The sequence below is a fragment of the Heliangelus exortis genome, chromosome 13 (genome assembly GCF_036169615.1).
Source record: "Heliangelus exortis chromosome 13, bHelExo1.hap1, whole genome shotgun sequence".
NCBI lineage: Eukaryota > Metazoa > Chordata > Aves > Apodiformes > Trochilidae > Heliangelus > Heliangelus exortis.
Genome location: NC_092434.1, coordinates 5,125,386 through 5,139,163, shown reverse-complemented (window position 1 = coordinate 5,139,163; position 13,778 = coordinate 5,125,386). Strand labels below are relative to the sequence as shown.

The following is a 13,778-nucleotide window of genomic DNA, read 5'->3' as shown; positions in this document are numbered from 1 at the left end:
GTGTGTGGAGGCACTTCCAGGACCCTGCTCGGAGGGCCAGAGGGCGAGAGCGGGGCCACGGCTGCGGGCTCCAACCTGCGGTGCAGGCGCTCGCTTCCCAGCCCGTGAGCAGAGGATCCCCTCTGGCTCCGGGGGGTGGGCGGGCCGCCCCCTGCCCCGGCTGCCCCTCACAGAGGAGCGAACGCCGGGCTCCCCCGAGGCCGCCTCAGGGGAAGGGCTGCCCCGCCCGGCCGCCACGTGCGATATTCGGGATTCGGTACGGCGGCGGCCCCGGGCGCTCCCCTCACGACGCCGGCGGCCCCTTCCTCCGTCCCTGGCGTCCGAGCGCGGCGGGGACGCCTCTCTCCGCGGCGGATGGAGCTGCGCCGCTAATCGGTGCATTGCGGCGGGAGGTGGGGGGGGGGGCCGGACCGGGCCGTGCCGCTCCGCGCCGCGCCGTGCCCGCGGCCATTCCAGACGGCGGCACCGCGCCTGGCACAGGAGCAGCAGGCGGGAGCCGCGCTGCCGCCGCAGCCCCGCCATGGCCAAGGAGGGAGCGCAGCGAGCGGAGGAGACGGAGCAGATGATCGAGAAGGAGGGCGGCAAGGATGCCGCCGAGGGCAGCGCCGCCGGTAGCCTGCGGTCCGGGGACACGAAGGAGATGAGAGCCGTGGTGCTGTCCGCCTTCGGAGGGCTCAACAAGCTCCGTGTGTCCAAGAAAGTCATGCCGGAGCCGCAGGAAGGGGAGCTGAAGATCCGCGTCAAAGCCTGGTCCAGTATCGCTTCTCGCACTCTCCTTCCCTCCGGGGCGGTAGAGGGGACGCAGCCCCTCGGGGGGCCGGCAGGGTGCGGGTCCCCTCGGGTGGGCGGGCGGGCGCGGGCCGGGGGCTCCCCCGCGCAGACCCCGCGTCTCGCCATCCCCCGCTCTTTGCGCTGCCGGCCCTGCCCCGCAGCGGGGCTTGCCTGGCTGGAGGGGGCTGCCGGGGTGCCCGGGTGCGAGTGTCAGCCCGCAGAGAGGCTCTTGCACCAACTTCCCTCACTTGTGGCTTCCCCCTCGGCGGGGAGCCCCGCTCCGAGCCGCCTCTGCAGCCTCCAGCCCCGCGGCGCAGATGCCCGGGGGAGCTCCTGGGAGCCCCCCCGGCCAGGGCTGAGCTACCTGGCTGGGTACACCGCGGGCGTGGAGTAAAGCCGGGGGTTTGTGTGCTGTCAGCAGCTGCTATGAAGGAAAAAAAAAACCCAAAAAAACAAACACTAAAACCTGTCATTGATTTTTTCATGCTAGCAGCAGGGAGAAATGGAGGAAAAAAAAACTGGCCAGCTATGTTCCAGCATATGTGTGTGTTGCTCAGCACCTGTCCCTTTTCTGGCTGATCCTAGCTGATATTTTCTTCCTGGGAATTACTTTGTTCAGTCATCGGTTTTTCCTCAGAGCTGGTGTGACAGTGTAGCTGGGGCTGGAGGTAACTTAGCAGTATTGAATTGCTGTGCCTGGTTGACAAGTGGCTAGCAATCTGGTAGCATCCTGAAAACGAGCTTTCCTTGAAGGCTAATTTTTTTTTCCCCCAGACAACTAGAGCAGACTGTTCTTCCTAGATAGCTGATTCTCATTGCACATGTTCCTTCATGAGAATAGGATTATTTTTTTAGGTGACAGGAGCAACAGTAGGATTGTATTACACAACTTGGTGTGTACTGAAGACCAAATTAATTTTGCTTAGGCAGGGATTTATCTGTTGTTGTCCTCTTGTGCTATGTGAAAACATGCTGCTTCTGGGAGATAAATTCCAAGGTGAAGGCCAAGTTGTTTGTTTTAGAAGTAACTTGCATTAAAAACAGTACTGGTATAGAGCAATGAGTTTGTTTTGAGGCACATTCACTGGATACATCATTCAGATCCTTGAACATCCCGATAGGCTGCTGTAGCTGAATGTCTTGGCCTGTTCAAACACTGATTTTCCTTCCTGTACTTACAGGGTTCATAAGGTTTGTGGCCTATGTATTTCCCTTCATATCCTAAAATGTTGCCTGTGAAAAATCCTGATAAATTTAAATGGTTTTAAACTTAAGACAAAAAAGTTTAGGCTGGATCTTAGGAAATTCTTCAGTACAAGGGTGGTGAGACTCGGGAACAGATTGCCCAAAGAAGTTGTGGGTGCCCCCTCCCTGGAAGTGTTCAAGGCCAGGATGGATGAGGCTTTGCACAACCTCCTGTAGTTAAGAAGTGTCCCTTCCCATGGCAGGGATGTTGAAGTTAGATGATCTCTAAGGTCCCTTTTAACCTAAGCCATTCTGTGATATTCATCAGTTGGAGTGAGGGCTAATAAATCAAGGGCTGGGAGATTTTGCACTCACGTTGGCTTTTTATTTTTCTAATAGTCATAATGGGAAATAGAATAAATTCCATGCTAGGTGAACATAAGAAATGCTGGTAGCATAACAGCTGCTGGGTAGCTCATTTTGCTACCGAGAAGGGATGTAATTCCATTTGAATATGGGCTGTATTGTTTCCTGAGTGTTTGTGGGTTTTTTTGCAGCCATTGAGTTAACAGAAGTTAGCATGCAAAACTAAAAATGTTCTGAGCACATGGACATAGGACTTTAATTGCCTGTAGGGTTTGCAGCACTCTCCAGTGCCTGTATGAGTTCCGCTTTCATCAAAGCAGTAGATACATGTGTATCAAAAAGAGCAAGTTACCTGCAAAAAAACACTTGGCTGTAAAATAGAAGGATCCAGCTCTGCTACAACTACAGCTGCTTTCCAGGGTGGCATTTTCACCAGTGAGCTGTGCAAGTCCCTCACCTGCTCTTTGACAGCAGCACACTCGCTCAGCTGCTTCATAGTTACTGCCCGGCCACACAACACCACGCGTGTTTTGGAAGCTTCCTTCCATGGCAGAGCAGCCTGCAGGCTGAATAGTGTCTGCTTGTCATTCCTGGCTGGGAATGGCCCTAGGGATGAAATGTGACCAGGTCACCAAAGTGTGCTTCCAAACACGGCAAAATCAATTTACTGATCTTCTTGACTTGAGTCTGTAAATACAGAAGATTGATCAGGGTGATGATGGACTTGTGGGCTAGCCTGGGAGACAGAGTGAGAAAAACATCAGTGTGCATGTGTTAATGCATGGACTGCTGTAGTAAGGCATAGTGATAACAAATAATAATTTCAGTTGAAATTCAGTTAGCCCTCATTTTACATGATCATTTTGCTCCATCAACTTGTGGAGAAAAATAATCTTTATTTCAAGAGGAATGCGTTCCTACCTGAGGAATATAATGTATCAGTGAAAAGTGCAAGTTCTATGTGGTCTTTGCATTCACTGTGGGATGGTACCATTCGAATCATATGTATACACCAGTTAAATCATATGTATACATTTTGTAGTGTGGTACTCTAAGTGGAGGAGGTGGAGGACATGTTGCTATTATCATGAAGCCAGCTGAATAATTCTGTTGAAGGTCTGGAATATCAATGATCCAATTGAAAATGTGTCAGCTGAGATGAGTCATGTGTTCGCCTCATTCAGTGACTAAGAAATGGAGCAGCCATCGATGTCCGAGCTGAGTCACAGCTTCTCCACATTTCCTGAAATAATTTTTGATTGATAACAACCAAGCAGTTGAAATTGCTGTGTTTGTTTGTATTGTAAATTGCAGCCTGCATATTGCTTAAAAGATTATTAGGTAGAGCAAACCAAATCAGGGTTTCAGATAGGATGTGTGAATAAGAAAAGCTGTCCTGTAATTATCTGCCTTTAGTTTTGGTTTGGGGTTTTTTTTTCCTTATAAGCATTTCTTCCCTGTGACACTATACATGTGCATCATGAGGAATGAGGCAGAAGTGACACTGTGACTGTCAGATACCAGTACTTTAAAAAAAAAACTGGTAACAAATAAAAGAAATCTGAAGTATAGCAAGTAGCTGAGAGTGTATCAGTTTTGTCCTTAAAGGCATCCTTGTTCATACACTGGGTGTTTCTGGGTAAAACCACAAGATACAACAATTTGAAACCTTTTCATTTTTTGAACATTGTCAGGAAATTTACTGGCCAGGGGTAAGAGGAAGGATTTTAAGAACGTAAAACTCTCTGGGCCTCATATCTGCTCTGTTGTATTTAATTTCCCTCAGAAGTTAATTTCGGTGGAGTCTTAGAGTGAACAAAGAAAGATAAAAAGTAGAACATCTTCAGACCAAAGGATGCATGGGAAGGATTGTCTGCATGATTTGATATTTTGCAGTGGAAGGTATTGGGCAGCCTTGAGTGCATGGGACAGAGCAAGGAGTGCCAAGTTGGATTGTCCTTATCTGAAAGGGGAGAAGAATGAAAACAAATGCATGTAGGAGAGTAACAGCAATGTGAAAACACATAGACCTATAGGAGATTAAAGATGAAGTGAAAGAAGAAACTCCGAAAGTGACTGAAAATGATTATAAATGCTTATCAACACTGTATGTTCCAGCTATGATGATAAAAACATGTGACTTGGGTATTGCGTACCTTATGCAATGGTTTTTTCTCTCCTTATCACCCCTGTTCTAGTATTAACTCTTGTAAGTTGGTTCTAATAGATATTAACTATTTTATTTAGTATTTCTGCCTTCAGTTGAGGATAGATGAAAGAGAAATGGTGCTAGAGCAGAACAGAATTGCTACTATTGCTATATTACTACTATTATGTGGTTAGATGCAGAAAAATGTGTCCTTTCCTAAACTGTCTTGACAAGTTATTTTGTAAAAATGTTTCTAGAATGAGCTGCAGTAATGTGTTTGTAATCATATGTCATTATCAAATCATATCCATCATATCCATCTGTTGCCTACTTGTGATGTCACAGTGTGTGTTCATACACAAATTTTTGCATCACAGTTCTGCCTCAGGCTGCTCTTGACAGAATGTAGAAAAAGTTATCTTTTTGTAAAATGCTTACAGTGTAGAAAGATACATTCAAAAGATCATCACTGTAGTTAATGTACACAGGCAATGGTTGTCACCATGAATGTTGCAGGGGTTTTGGTTTCATGGTAGTTTGTTTCTTCCTTTTGATAACAACATTATATACAACAAAATAACAACACCCTTGCAGGTGTTCTGTTACTTGGAATTTGTTGTTCATTATCAACATCACAGTGGTGATATGGGAGGCAGTCTTAGCCACCGGATAAGTAGTGGTCTTTCCAGAATAATTTCAAAGTTCCCAGTGTAATTGTTCCAAACCCTTCTTTACCTTCCCTATGGTTGCTGTTATGAGCTTTGTGTATGAGGATTTTAGCGGTTTGGTTGACTGGTGTTTTAGTTTTTCTCCTGAGTTTGTCACGCTGGATTGTCAAAGTTGTCTTTTTCAAGAAATAGCTATAATCTTTCTTTGACAGAGCTGAAAGTGTGGGTTCAAAATGCTCTTAAATCCTCAACCATAATTACAAATACTTATATTTGGAAGAATTTCCAGCCCCACCTTCCCCAGTGACCTACATCTCAGAAATGCTGTCTTGTGTTCCTGCTTAGTGCTGTCTGCTGTCTTTTTTGTTTGTTGGGTCTGCTCAATCTGTTTGTGTCTTGATTAGTATCTGACTAATACTCCATCTTCTATAGTCTTGTATGTATCAGCAATTTTATGTATCCAAGCAGTTGCTGGTATCATCTACATAAGTGGGACTGGCTGTGTGTAGCTTCATGGGGCTGGGGGAGTTAATATGCAGCAGTTTTGGCTGACAGTAAATAAAGAACTGTGTTTGGGTCAATGGATTAATGCTGAAGCACATTTTAGCTAGTTAGGAGTTTTAGAAGTTTTAACTATGTATGGCATTTGTGCCACTAGTCAATATATGGACACAATAGATAAAAGCTACCTCTTTGGGTTGCAAGTTGGTTTTTTTGTGTGTGACTGCCTAGGAAACCAAAGTTTTCATAAAATTGAATAGCATATAAAAGACAACGCCAAGATGCTTCAAGATTTTTGCAGACCTGAGACTACAGGAGAAGACCTGTATTTTTCCTCTGCTTTGGTCTATGGTAATAGTCTTCCTCCTACCCCCCTTCTATTTTACAGTGGTCTGAACTTCATTGATTTGATGGTGCGACAGGGAAATATTGACAACCCTCCTAAGACACCTCTTGTTCCTGGGTTTGAATGCTCTGGTATTGTAGAAGCTCTTGGAGACAGCGTGAAAGGATTTGAGGTAATATTTTTATTTATTTTTTTTTTCAGAGCAAGAGTAAATAATTTCCAGTTCAGAGTATCTTGTCCCTAATCCCTTTTGGTCTGCCAGTGATAGCAAACTTCTCTGCCCTGTTGAGATTTGAAAGGGCAATTTTTCCTTCCTGCTTCCCAAGCATGAGAATGTCCTCTTGAATTAGTTTCCAAAGTCAGCACTGTCATCTCCTTGAAATCCTTCCTGAAAAGTCACTTGTGCATGTTCATGTCATGATGGCTAGATAGGAACTTGAAAGCCTGACTGATTTGCTTTTAAAAAGTAAATTAAATTGAGTTAACTTGTTAAGATTCTTTTTTTGGCCATTTTTCCTTTCATTGCTCTGTTCCTCAAAGCCCAAGCACTGCTGATTCTGGTTCTAGCTTTCAATCCTGAATTCATGAGACCCCCATCTGCATCAATCATTACTTCTTACACCCTGTGCATCCATGAGATCCATATAAAACTGGGGCCCTGGTTCTGTCTGTGTGACTTATTCTGATCACTCAGAAAAACGATCTATTTCTTCTAACACTATAGTAAAAGGTGACAAATAGTTAAAATATATAATAAAGTTTTGTAATTGTTTGTCATTATGTACTCTTTAATATCTCTTATTACATGTAAAAATTATGTCCTACCTCCTATTCCATTACAGATGTTAGACTTCTATATTCCACTCAATCTTGCACTTATTTCCTAGATAGATAAAAAAATTTTGAAATGAAAACTGAGTTAATGCGTGTCAGTCTTATCTTAGCTATTTGTTGAGTCAGTCATGTCATCAAGTAAGTGAATTTTCTGAATTAGTATTGAATCTTGATCTTGAGAAGGAGATTACCTAAAATATTTTTATTTAAAGGTGACATTTTCACTATTCTAGAAGAGCTGTAAAATTTTTCAGCTGAGTGGAGACAATGGTGAATTTAGTTTCCAGCAGGGTCTCAACATTCTTTTTGGTAACCATTTTTTTGTTTGCAAGGACATGGGACATAATAACATCCTCACAAATTAATCCTTGCAGATTTTAGATTTTAATGCTTCTCTAACAGCAAAAGGGAACCACAGAGTGGTTATTGGTGAGGCATTGTTAATTTGAATGTGTTTTACAAAAGGAGGAGGCATTTAGGGATGACAGTTCTGCTTCAGCATCCTCATTCTAAAAAAGACAAGCCCTTCAGATCTGTCAGCAGCACCTTAGCTTTTAGCAAACCTACCATGTCCCAAAGCCAAGGTGATGACAAGTACTCAGAAGACCAAAATGTTGTTGTGCTAGAAATGTTTGCCTGAAGGTAAAAATGTAGTGCTTTAATCCCTTGCTGTGGAATACAGTGGAAATAGTCCAAGAACAACCTATAGTGTCTAAAGAATGTAAGATAGAGAATATCAGGCAGTTAAGCAAAGGTGTTTGAGAGGGACAGCTGCTGTTAGTTAAAATATGCTGTCCTCAAGTTTGATGCTGTTCTTGCCTTATTACCTCTACTGTGAGTTTACTGAAGAGCTCCTCTCATGGCTAAGGATGCTGGTTTAGTTGCTGCATCATAGAAAGGCAAAGAGGTCTAAGACACAGCAGAAAATGCCTGAATTAGTGTGAAGACAGAAAGCAAAGTGAACATTATCTTAAGTGTAGTTTTGCTTATTCAAGTTTGTTTGTATATTTTTGTTAAATTCAACTTTTAAAATAAGTGCAATTAACAAATGGCTAAAGCCCAAAGCTGAGCAGCTTAACTTCTATTTTGCCAAAGATGGGGACCATCATTATCTTCACAGTCAGTCAGCAACATATAGCTTGAACAGGTAAGTTGTATACCTTACAAGTTGGTCCCTACATTCTCAGTTGCAGGCATATCCTAAATGTTGTTTTCTTCCTTTTTTGTAGATTGGAGACAGAGTTATGGCTTTTGTAAATTACAGTGCATGGGCTGAAGTTGTATGTACCCCAGTAGAATTTGTCTACAAGATCCCAGATGACATGACTTTTTCTGAAGCTGCAGCATTTCCCATGAACTTTGTAACTGCCTACATGATGCTCTTTGAAGTTGCTAACCTGAGAGAAGGGATGTCTGTGCTGGTGCACTCAGCAGGAGGTGGGGTGGTAAGTTGGAACTTTTCTTACCTGAAGGGGTCTGCATCTCGATTTCTGAAATGAACCAGACCCCACAGTATGATTTAGTATCCCTGTGTGATATTCCCTATGTGAGGGATTGCAGTGGGAGAAACTCCATCTGTTTTCTCATCAAAATACTGATGTGAATGGTTGGCAGGAGTTTCTGGTGAAATAAAATTATTCTGACAATAAACTCTACTCAAAACCACCTCCAAAACCCACTAATGGGTTGTGAGAGATCAAGGAGCAACTGTTGCCCCGAAGATTACATTCCTGAACATATGCACCTTGTACTACATCTGTGTAAAAGAAGGCTGTAATGAAAGGAAAAAGGAACACATAAACCAACTCCCTGCACAAGGTATTTGTAGGTAACCATAATCCTCCTTGCAGAAACTTGCAGTAAATTGTCCTCTTGGAACACTCCTGCAAATGCCATGTGCAGTGTGTGTGATGCTTTCTCTGTGAAAGGCTTTTTTTTTTATTTTTTTTTTTTTTTTCCTTTATTGTAGAGGGATTGGGAGCAATGAAAAGCATTATTCCAACCCTATGGAAAATACAGAAATGCAGAATTTGAGTCAGTGGTTGCTGCTGCATGCATAGTTTGGATCATGAGTAAGGAAGTGTGTTGCATGGGCAAAGCTGCAATAGGATGAATTTGGTGGAATACGAGGCCAAAGAATGAAAGAAGAAGTCAGCATTTTGTGTTACCAGTTCCTTGACCTATCTTTTAGAAAAATCTGCTCTGGAAAATTTCTAAGCTTGTGCAAAATATAAGATACAGACAGGGAAGCTTGTTTACATTTGAGATTCTGCAGTCCTTTTCCACTAGACAGATTTTATGACCTGAGAACATAAGGAGATTTCAGCCTTTCAAATTAGAGTATTTATTTTCCTGTTGTGCCTTCTTTATGCTAAACAAATATTCTGTTGTCTGCTGAAGTCTGCTGGGCAGCCCCAAACACCTTATCCCTAATTCTATGCTCTTAGGCCTTCTTTCAGGTTCTCTTGTAAAAGAAGGCTGCAGCCAAAGGAATAAATTCACGAGTTCCCTGTACCAAGTATTTTTAGCTAACAATAATCCTACTTGCACTAAATGGTCCTCTTGCAATACTTCTGTAAAGGAATGGAATTTATAATCGTATTATGCTTCAGCACAGGACAACCTAGAGCCTTCTGGCTGACTTTACTGTTCTTTAATATTAAATCTTTTCATGTGGAGTTTAGGACTGTTAAAGAAACATGAAGCCACACATTCAGGGGGACTGTATGTATATTCTACAGGATTCGTTTGGCTGTAGCTGGAGGGCCATTTGCCCAGCTGACACAGAGTTAGCAGAACATCCAAAAGCAATCCCTGTGCATATGCATGGATCTAGAGAAAATGAACTCCTTTGCCTTACTAAAATAAAGTGTCCTTGCTAAATTTATTTATTTCTCTCTTCTTCTTTCTAATCCCACTCTCCTCTATTATTTCTTCCTTCTCTTCCTGAAGCACTGTTAATGCTCTACCAACTCTCACATGGTCTTCACTAGTGCTCAACCTTTGGGCTGGGCTGTTCCTGTAAGCAGCTGCTGGCTCCCTCCCTGTTATCACAGATGCTCCACAAGCAGGATTTGACTGGTCCTCTGCTGTGGCTGCTTGTGGACCTTCTTTGAGAGAGAGAGAGAGATGGGTCCTGGTTGGCAGTCAGAAGAACAAGGTGTGACCAGATTAAATAGTGTTTCCATGGAAAAGACCAGAGATGCAGGAAGAGCAGCCAGGTTGGCCAGTAACTGACATAAGTCTGTGTGTGATCCAGGGAGGGACTGGATGTAAGAGAGTGATGGGTCTGGCTAGCCCACTGGGCAGGATGGGGATCACTGTGTCATCAGAGTGCCTGATGCAGCCTGCTGTTACTGGTAAGGGCAGAGCATGTATAGCTAAAATCAGAAAGGGAAGACTTTTCCCATTGCTTGATGGATCTTACAGGTAAAATATCACTGGTGCATGGAAGCTTTTCTTTTCTGCTAGCTAGACATGGATTCCAGAGGGGTCTGTCTTACTCTTTAAACCACTCATCTGTTAATCCTTTGAAAAATTTAACAGGCTCAATCAAACAAATGGTTCTCACAAAGTTCTTAGTGAAAGACTTCAATTCCAGTTTTCTTTTTATGTCGTATTTTTTGTGCTGTTGCTTTAATAGATAGAAAGCCCACTCCCACTTGCAGCAAGTGAGAAACCTGTCCATTTTCTTTCTAAAGGTCATAGAAATTCCATAATGCTTTACTGAGACAATAGGCTCCCTGTAGGACTAGCAGTTTGTAATTGTTTTTTTCTCATTATGCAAGATAATTATTTTAGCTGTTTCAGGCAGTTTATGAAAAAGAACTTGTTGCTTCAAAAATGTTTGTGAGGTTCTTTGTTCTGGCTCCCCACTCCCCTTTAGGAGGATACTGCAACTTTTTGAGTAGAGTTGGGAATATTCTCTAGGACTTTTACTAATGTATTGCTTCAGTTTATTTATGTGGCTTTTATTTTAATTTATGGATATTTTTTATAGTGATGTAACCATAGCAGTGGTCTTCCCATCTGTGCCTGGGGTGTGATTAAATATGTGATGGTATCCTTTAATGTCTGACAGGGTGCTTTAGATAGGTCAGTTTACTTATTTCTAAAAGTGCCAGGGGGCATCAGAAGATGATGTAGAGAAAAAAGGACACGTCCCAGGATAACTTCTCTTGAAAAGACTCACGTTCCTGTCTCTCTGTTAGAAACACGAATTCTGTTCCATATACCTAATGAGTAAGTCTCTCAGGTGAAATGGCAGAGCACCATCCTCTTCCCTGTTTATGGTAGAAGACATGGCTAATTGTAGGGAAGCACCTTGTCTGCCTGAATGAAGAGGAGGGAGGTGCACACGCAAACTCTGCTTCTGTGATACTACTGGTATTGAAGAGGAGGACCTGTTGTAGTGCTTAAAGAGGGGTTTAAAAGAAGAAATTGTATTTGCTTTTGTTTCCTAGGGCCTGCTTGTTGATTTTGATTGGTTTGGACAGGAGGGTCCTTTGAGGGTTGGTCTGGTTTTCCTCTTTAGATAGGGGTGGTTAAGAGATTGACTCTCAGCTCTCAGCCTGGAAAGTGAAGCAGGCTGGAGACAGTTTTGAGGCCTTATAGGAAGAAGGCATGGTACAGGCTCAGGGTTGCACTGCATGATTCAGCCAAACTTTAGGGAGAAATTACCACCTTGCAAAGCATTTTTTTCTGAAGATCTAAACAAGGACAAGGGTTGTTGTACACTCTCTTTCTGGTCCCTACTTGGCAGGATGCTTAACGCTTCTGCTTAAAGCCTTAAGTATCAGGGCAGTTTTATAATTCACAAATTGTATAACTGTGTAATACAAATGGAGTTTAAGTACTTAAAACTATGGAAATGCTTAAGTGTCCTTCTGAACTGACTGCTCAAATAAGGAGAAAGTCTGCTAACACTGGAACTTCAAAAACTTCCTGTTAAGCCACGCAGAACTTAATGCTCAGAAATACGAGTTTGCAAGAATCCTGTCCTATTTACTGTAGGACATATATTGGTCTATCTTACCTTTAAAATGCTGCAATTAGTATTTGAAATGACAGTTAAGATGATGGTGGAGTAGCTCCCTTCACAAGCGTACTCCCACGTCTTTTTTCTTTTAAGTGAAGCAAAGTGGAAATTGAAGAGAATACACTGAGAAAGCTGAGCAGTAGAATGCACCCTGCTGGGACTGATCTGTTGTTTGAAGCAATTAATTCTTTAAAATGAAGACTGTTTAAGTCAGTGTATTCAGTGCAAGTCAGAGCACAGGCTTGTATGCGAATTTAAAGTTGCTCTTAAAATTACTAATGTAAACTTGTAAACTGTATCCTGGATTGGTTGGATTAGTATAAATAAAGGACTAAAAAAAAACTAAAAAGACCCCAACAAAACCAAAGCATAAAACCTCTGGCTAATGTCTTCTAGTTTTAATAAATCCAGTCTCTGTGTCTCTGGTATCTGTCTGGAAAATTAATTCTTTCAGGGATTTAGATTTGGGAGAGGCAACCATTATACCTATTTGCTTATTTATTTGCTCTTTATATACTTCCTGTTCTGAACATTTAGAGCACAAAACTTGGTCATTGACCAAGATTATGTAAATGCTTTAGTTTCATCACTTAGCCCTTCCAATGCAAGGAAGATTAATTAGCCATTTTTTTAGCATTTCTGTCTTAAAAAATTAAGCTGCCTTTCATGCAGGAGCATCGACTGCTATCCTGACCTTCCCTTTTAGGTTCAGCATCAGAGGAAGTGCAAGCAGAGTAAGTTACAGATGCAGCTCTCATGTGTGAATTTGAAGGGTAAATCTGACTTGGCAATAGATTTAGGTCATCCTGGCAGCATTGGTTACTGCTTGGCAGGAACCCTCTTTTTTATTGTGTCGTTTTTGCATAAATTGCAAATATTTGAGGATGTGTTCCAAACTGAATCACTGCAGTGGTGGTATTTTATCTGACAAAGAAATGGCACTCCTTATAAATCGTCTCCCACTATTGCAGGCAGCATATAGGAACCCTTTCTTCTTCAAAAAATACCTGTGTGTTTATCCCTTCTGATTCTCTCTGCTTTGTGTCGCTTGGTGAGAAATCCTCCTCAGTTTCCAGACTATTTGTGGCCAGTTAATGTATCTTTGTTCTTCAGCTGGTGTTAGCTGTTCCCTCCTCTTGGGGCACTTCTGTCAGATCTTTTTGGTAGGATGTATGTGTGCTTATGGCTAGAACAAGCTCTGAATAAAGTCTTTTCCTTGGCCTGTATTTTTCAGGCTGAAAGCAGGTTTGTTTGTTCATACCCCTTTTCTTTAAGGTCAGATGTCTGTTTCTTTGGTCATCTACAGACACTGATCCAGGCAGATACATACACATTTCCTGGGCTCTGAGCTGGCTGGCAGCAAAGCAGCAGTAAGCTGGTGTGAAAGTCAGAGTCTTTTTAAGGTAGGTCTCAGAGCATCCTTGATCCTTTTAAACACTGTATGGGTAGACTTAATTTAGGTCTGTCTGCACATAGCAGGTAGGAGCACATTAAATAGCACTCCTGTGTTTAAGTCAGTCCTTCTTGAATGTGAATAATGAGAATTTACTCAGCTCTTCTGATGATCCTGGCCAGTATACTGTACAATTGCTATTTCCCACTTTGCTGAAATCTTTACCCAATACCTCCCAGGACTGTACTTGCTATTTTCCTATTAGCAGGTCGTAGCTATTCTGCACTTGATGAATATACCCCAAGTGCTTTTCTCTTTTCATCTCCAGCAGCCAAGAAAGGGAATAAATCAGCTCACACAGAGCTCTGTGTAACCAAGGCTACGCTGCTTTAAGTACCCAAGCTCTCTTCCTTAGAGCTGGGCAGACAGAGTACCTGGGGCTGAGTGTCTCTGATGCAATGGATGTGCTCCCTCAGCAGCTCAGGACAGTACCAGTGCCATGCCTCTATTTCCAGATGCTCCCTCAG

The 13,778-nt window shown here is 42.6% G+C and overlaps 1 protein-coding gene across 1 annotated transcript in view; it reads left to right on the top strand.

Annotated features, from left to right (window-relative positions):
* The first annotated feature begins 346 nt into the window (after nucleotides 1-346).
* VAT1L (vesicle amine transport 1 like) overlaps nucleotides 347-13,778 on the top strand; it is a 47,759-nt gene continuing 34,327 nt past the window's right edge. The window contains exons 1-3 of the mRNA XM_071756662.1: nucleotides 347-750; nucleotides 6,029-6,158; nucleotides 8,050-8,265. Of these exons, the coding sequence (XP_071612763.1) occupies nucleotides 521-750; nucleotides 6,029-6,158; nucleotides 8,050-8,265 (576 nt within the window). The 5' untranslated portion in view covers nucleotides 347-520. The remainder of the gene's footprint in view (nucleotides 751-6,028; nucleotides 6,159-8,049; nucleotides 8,266-13,778) is intronic.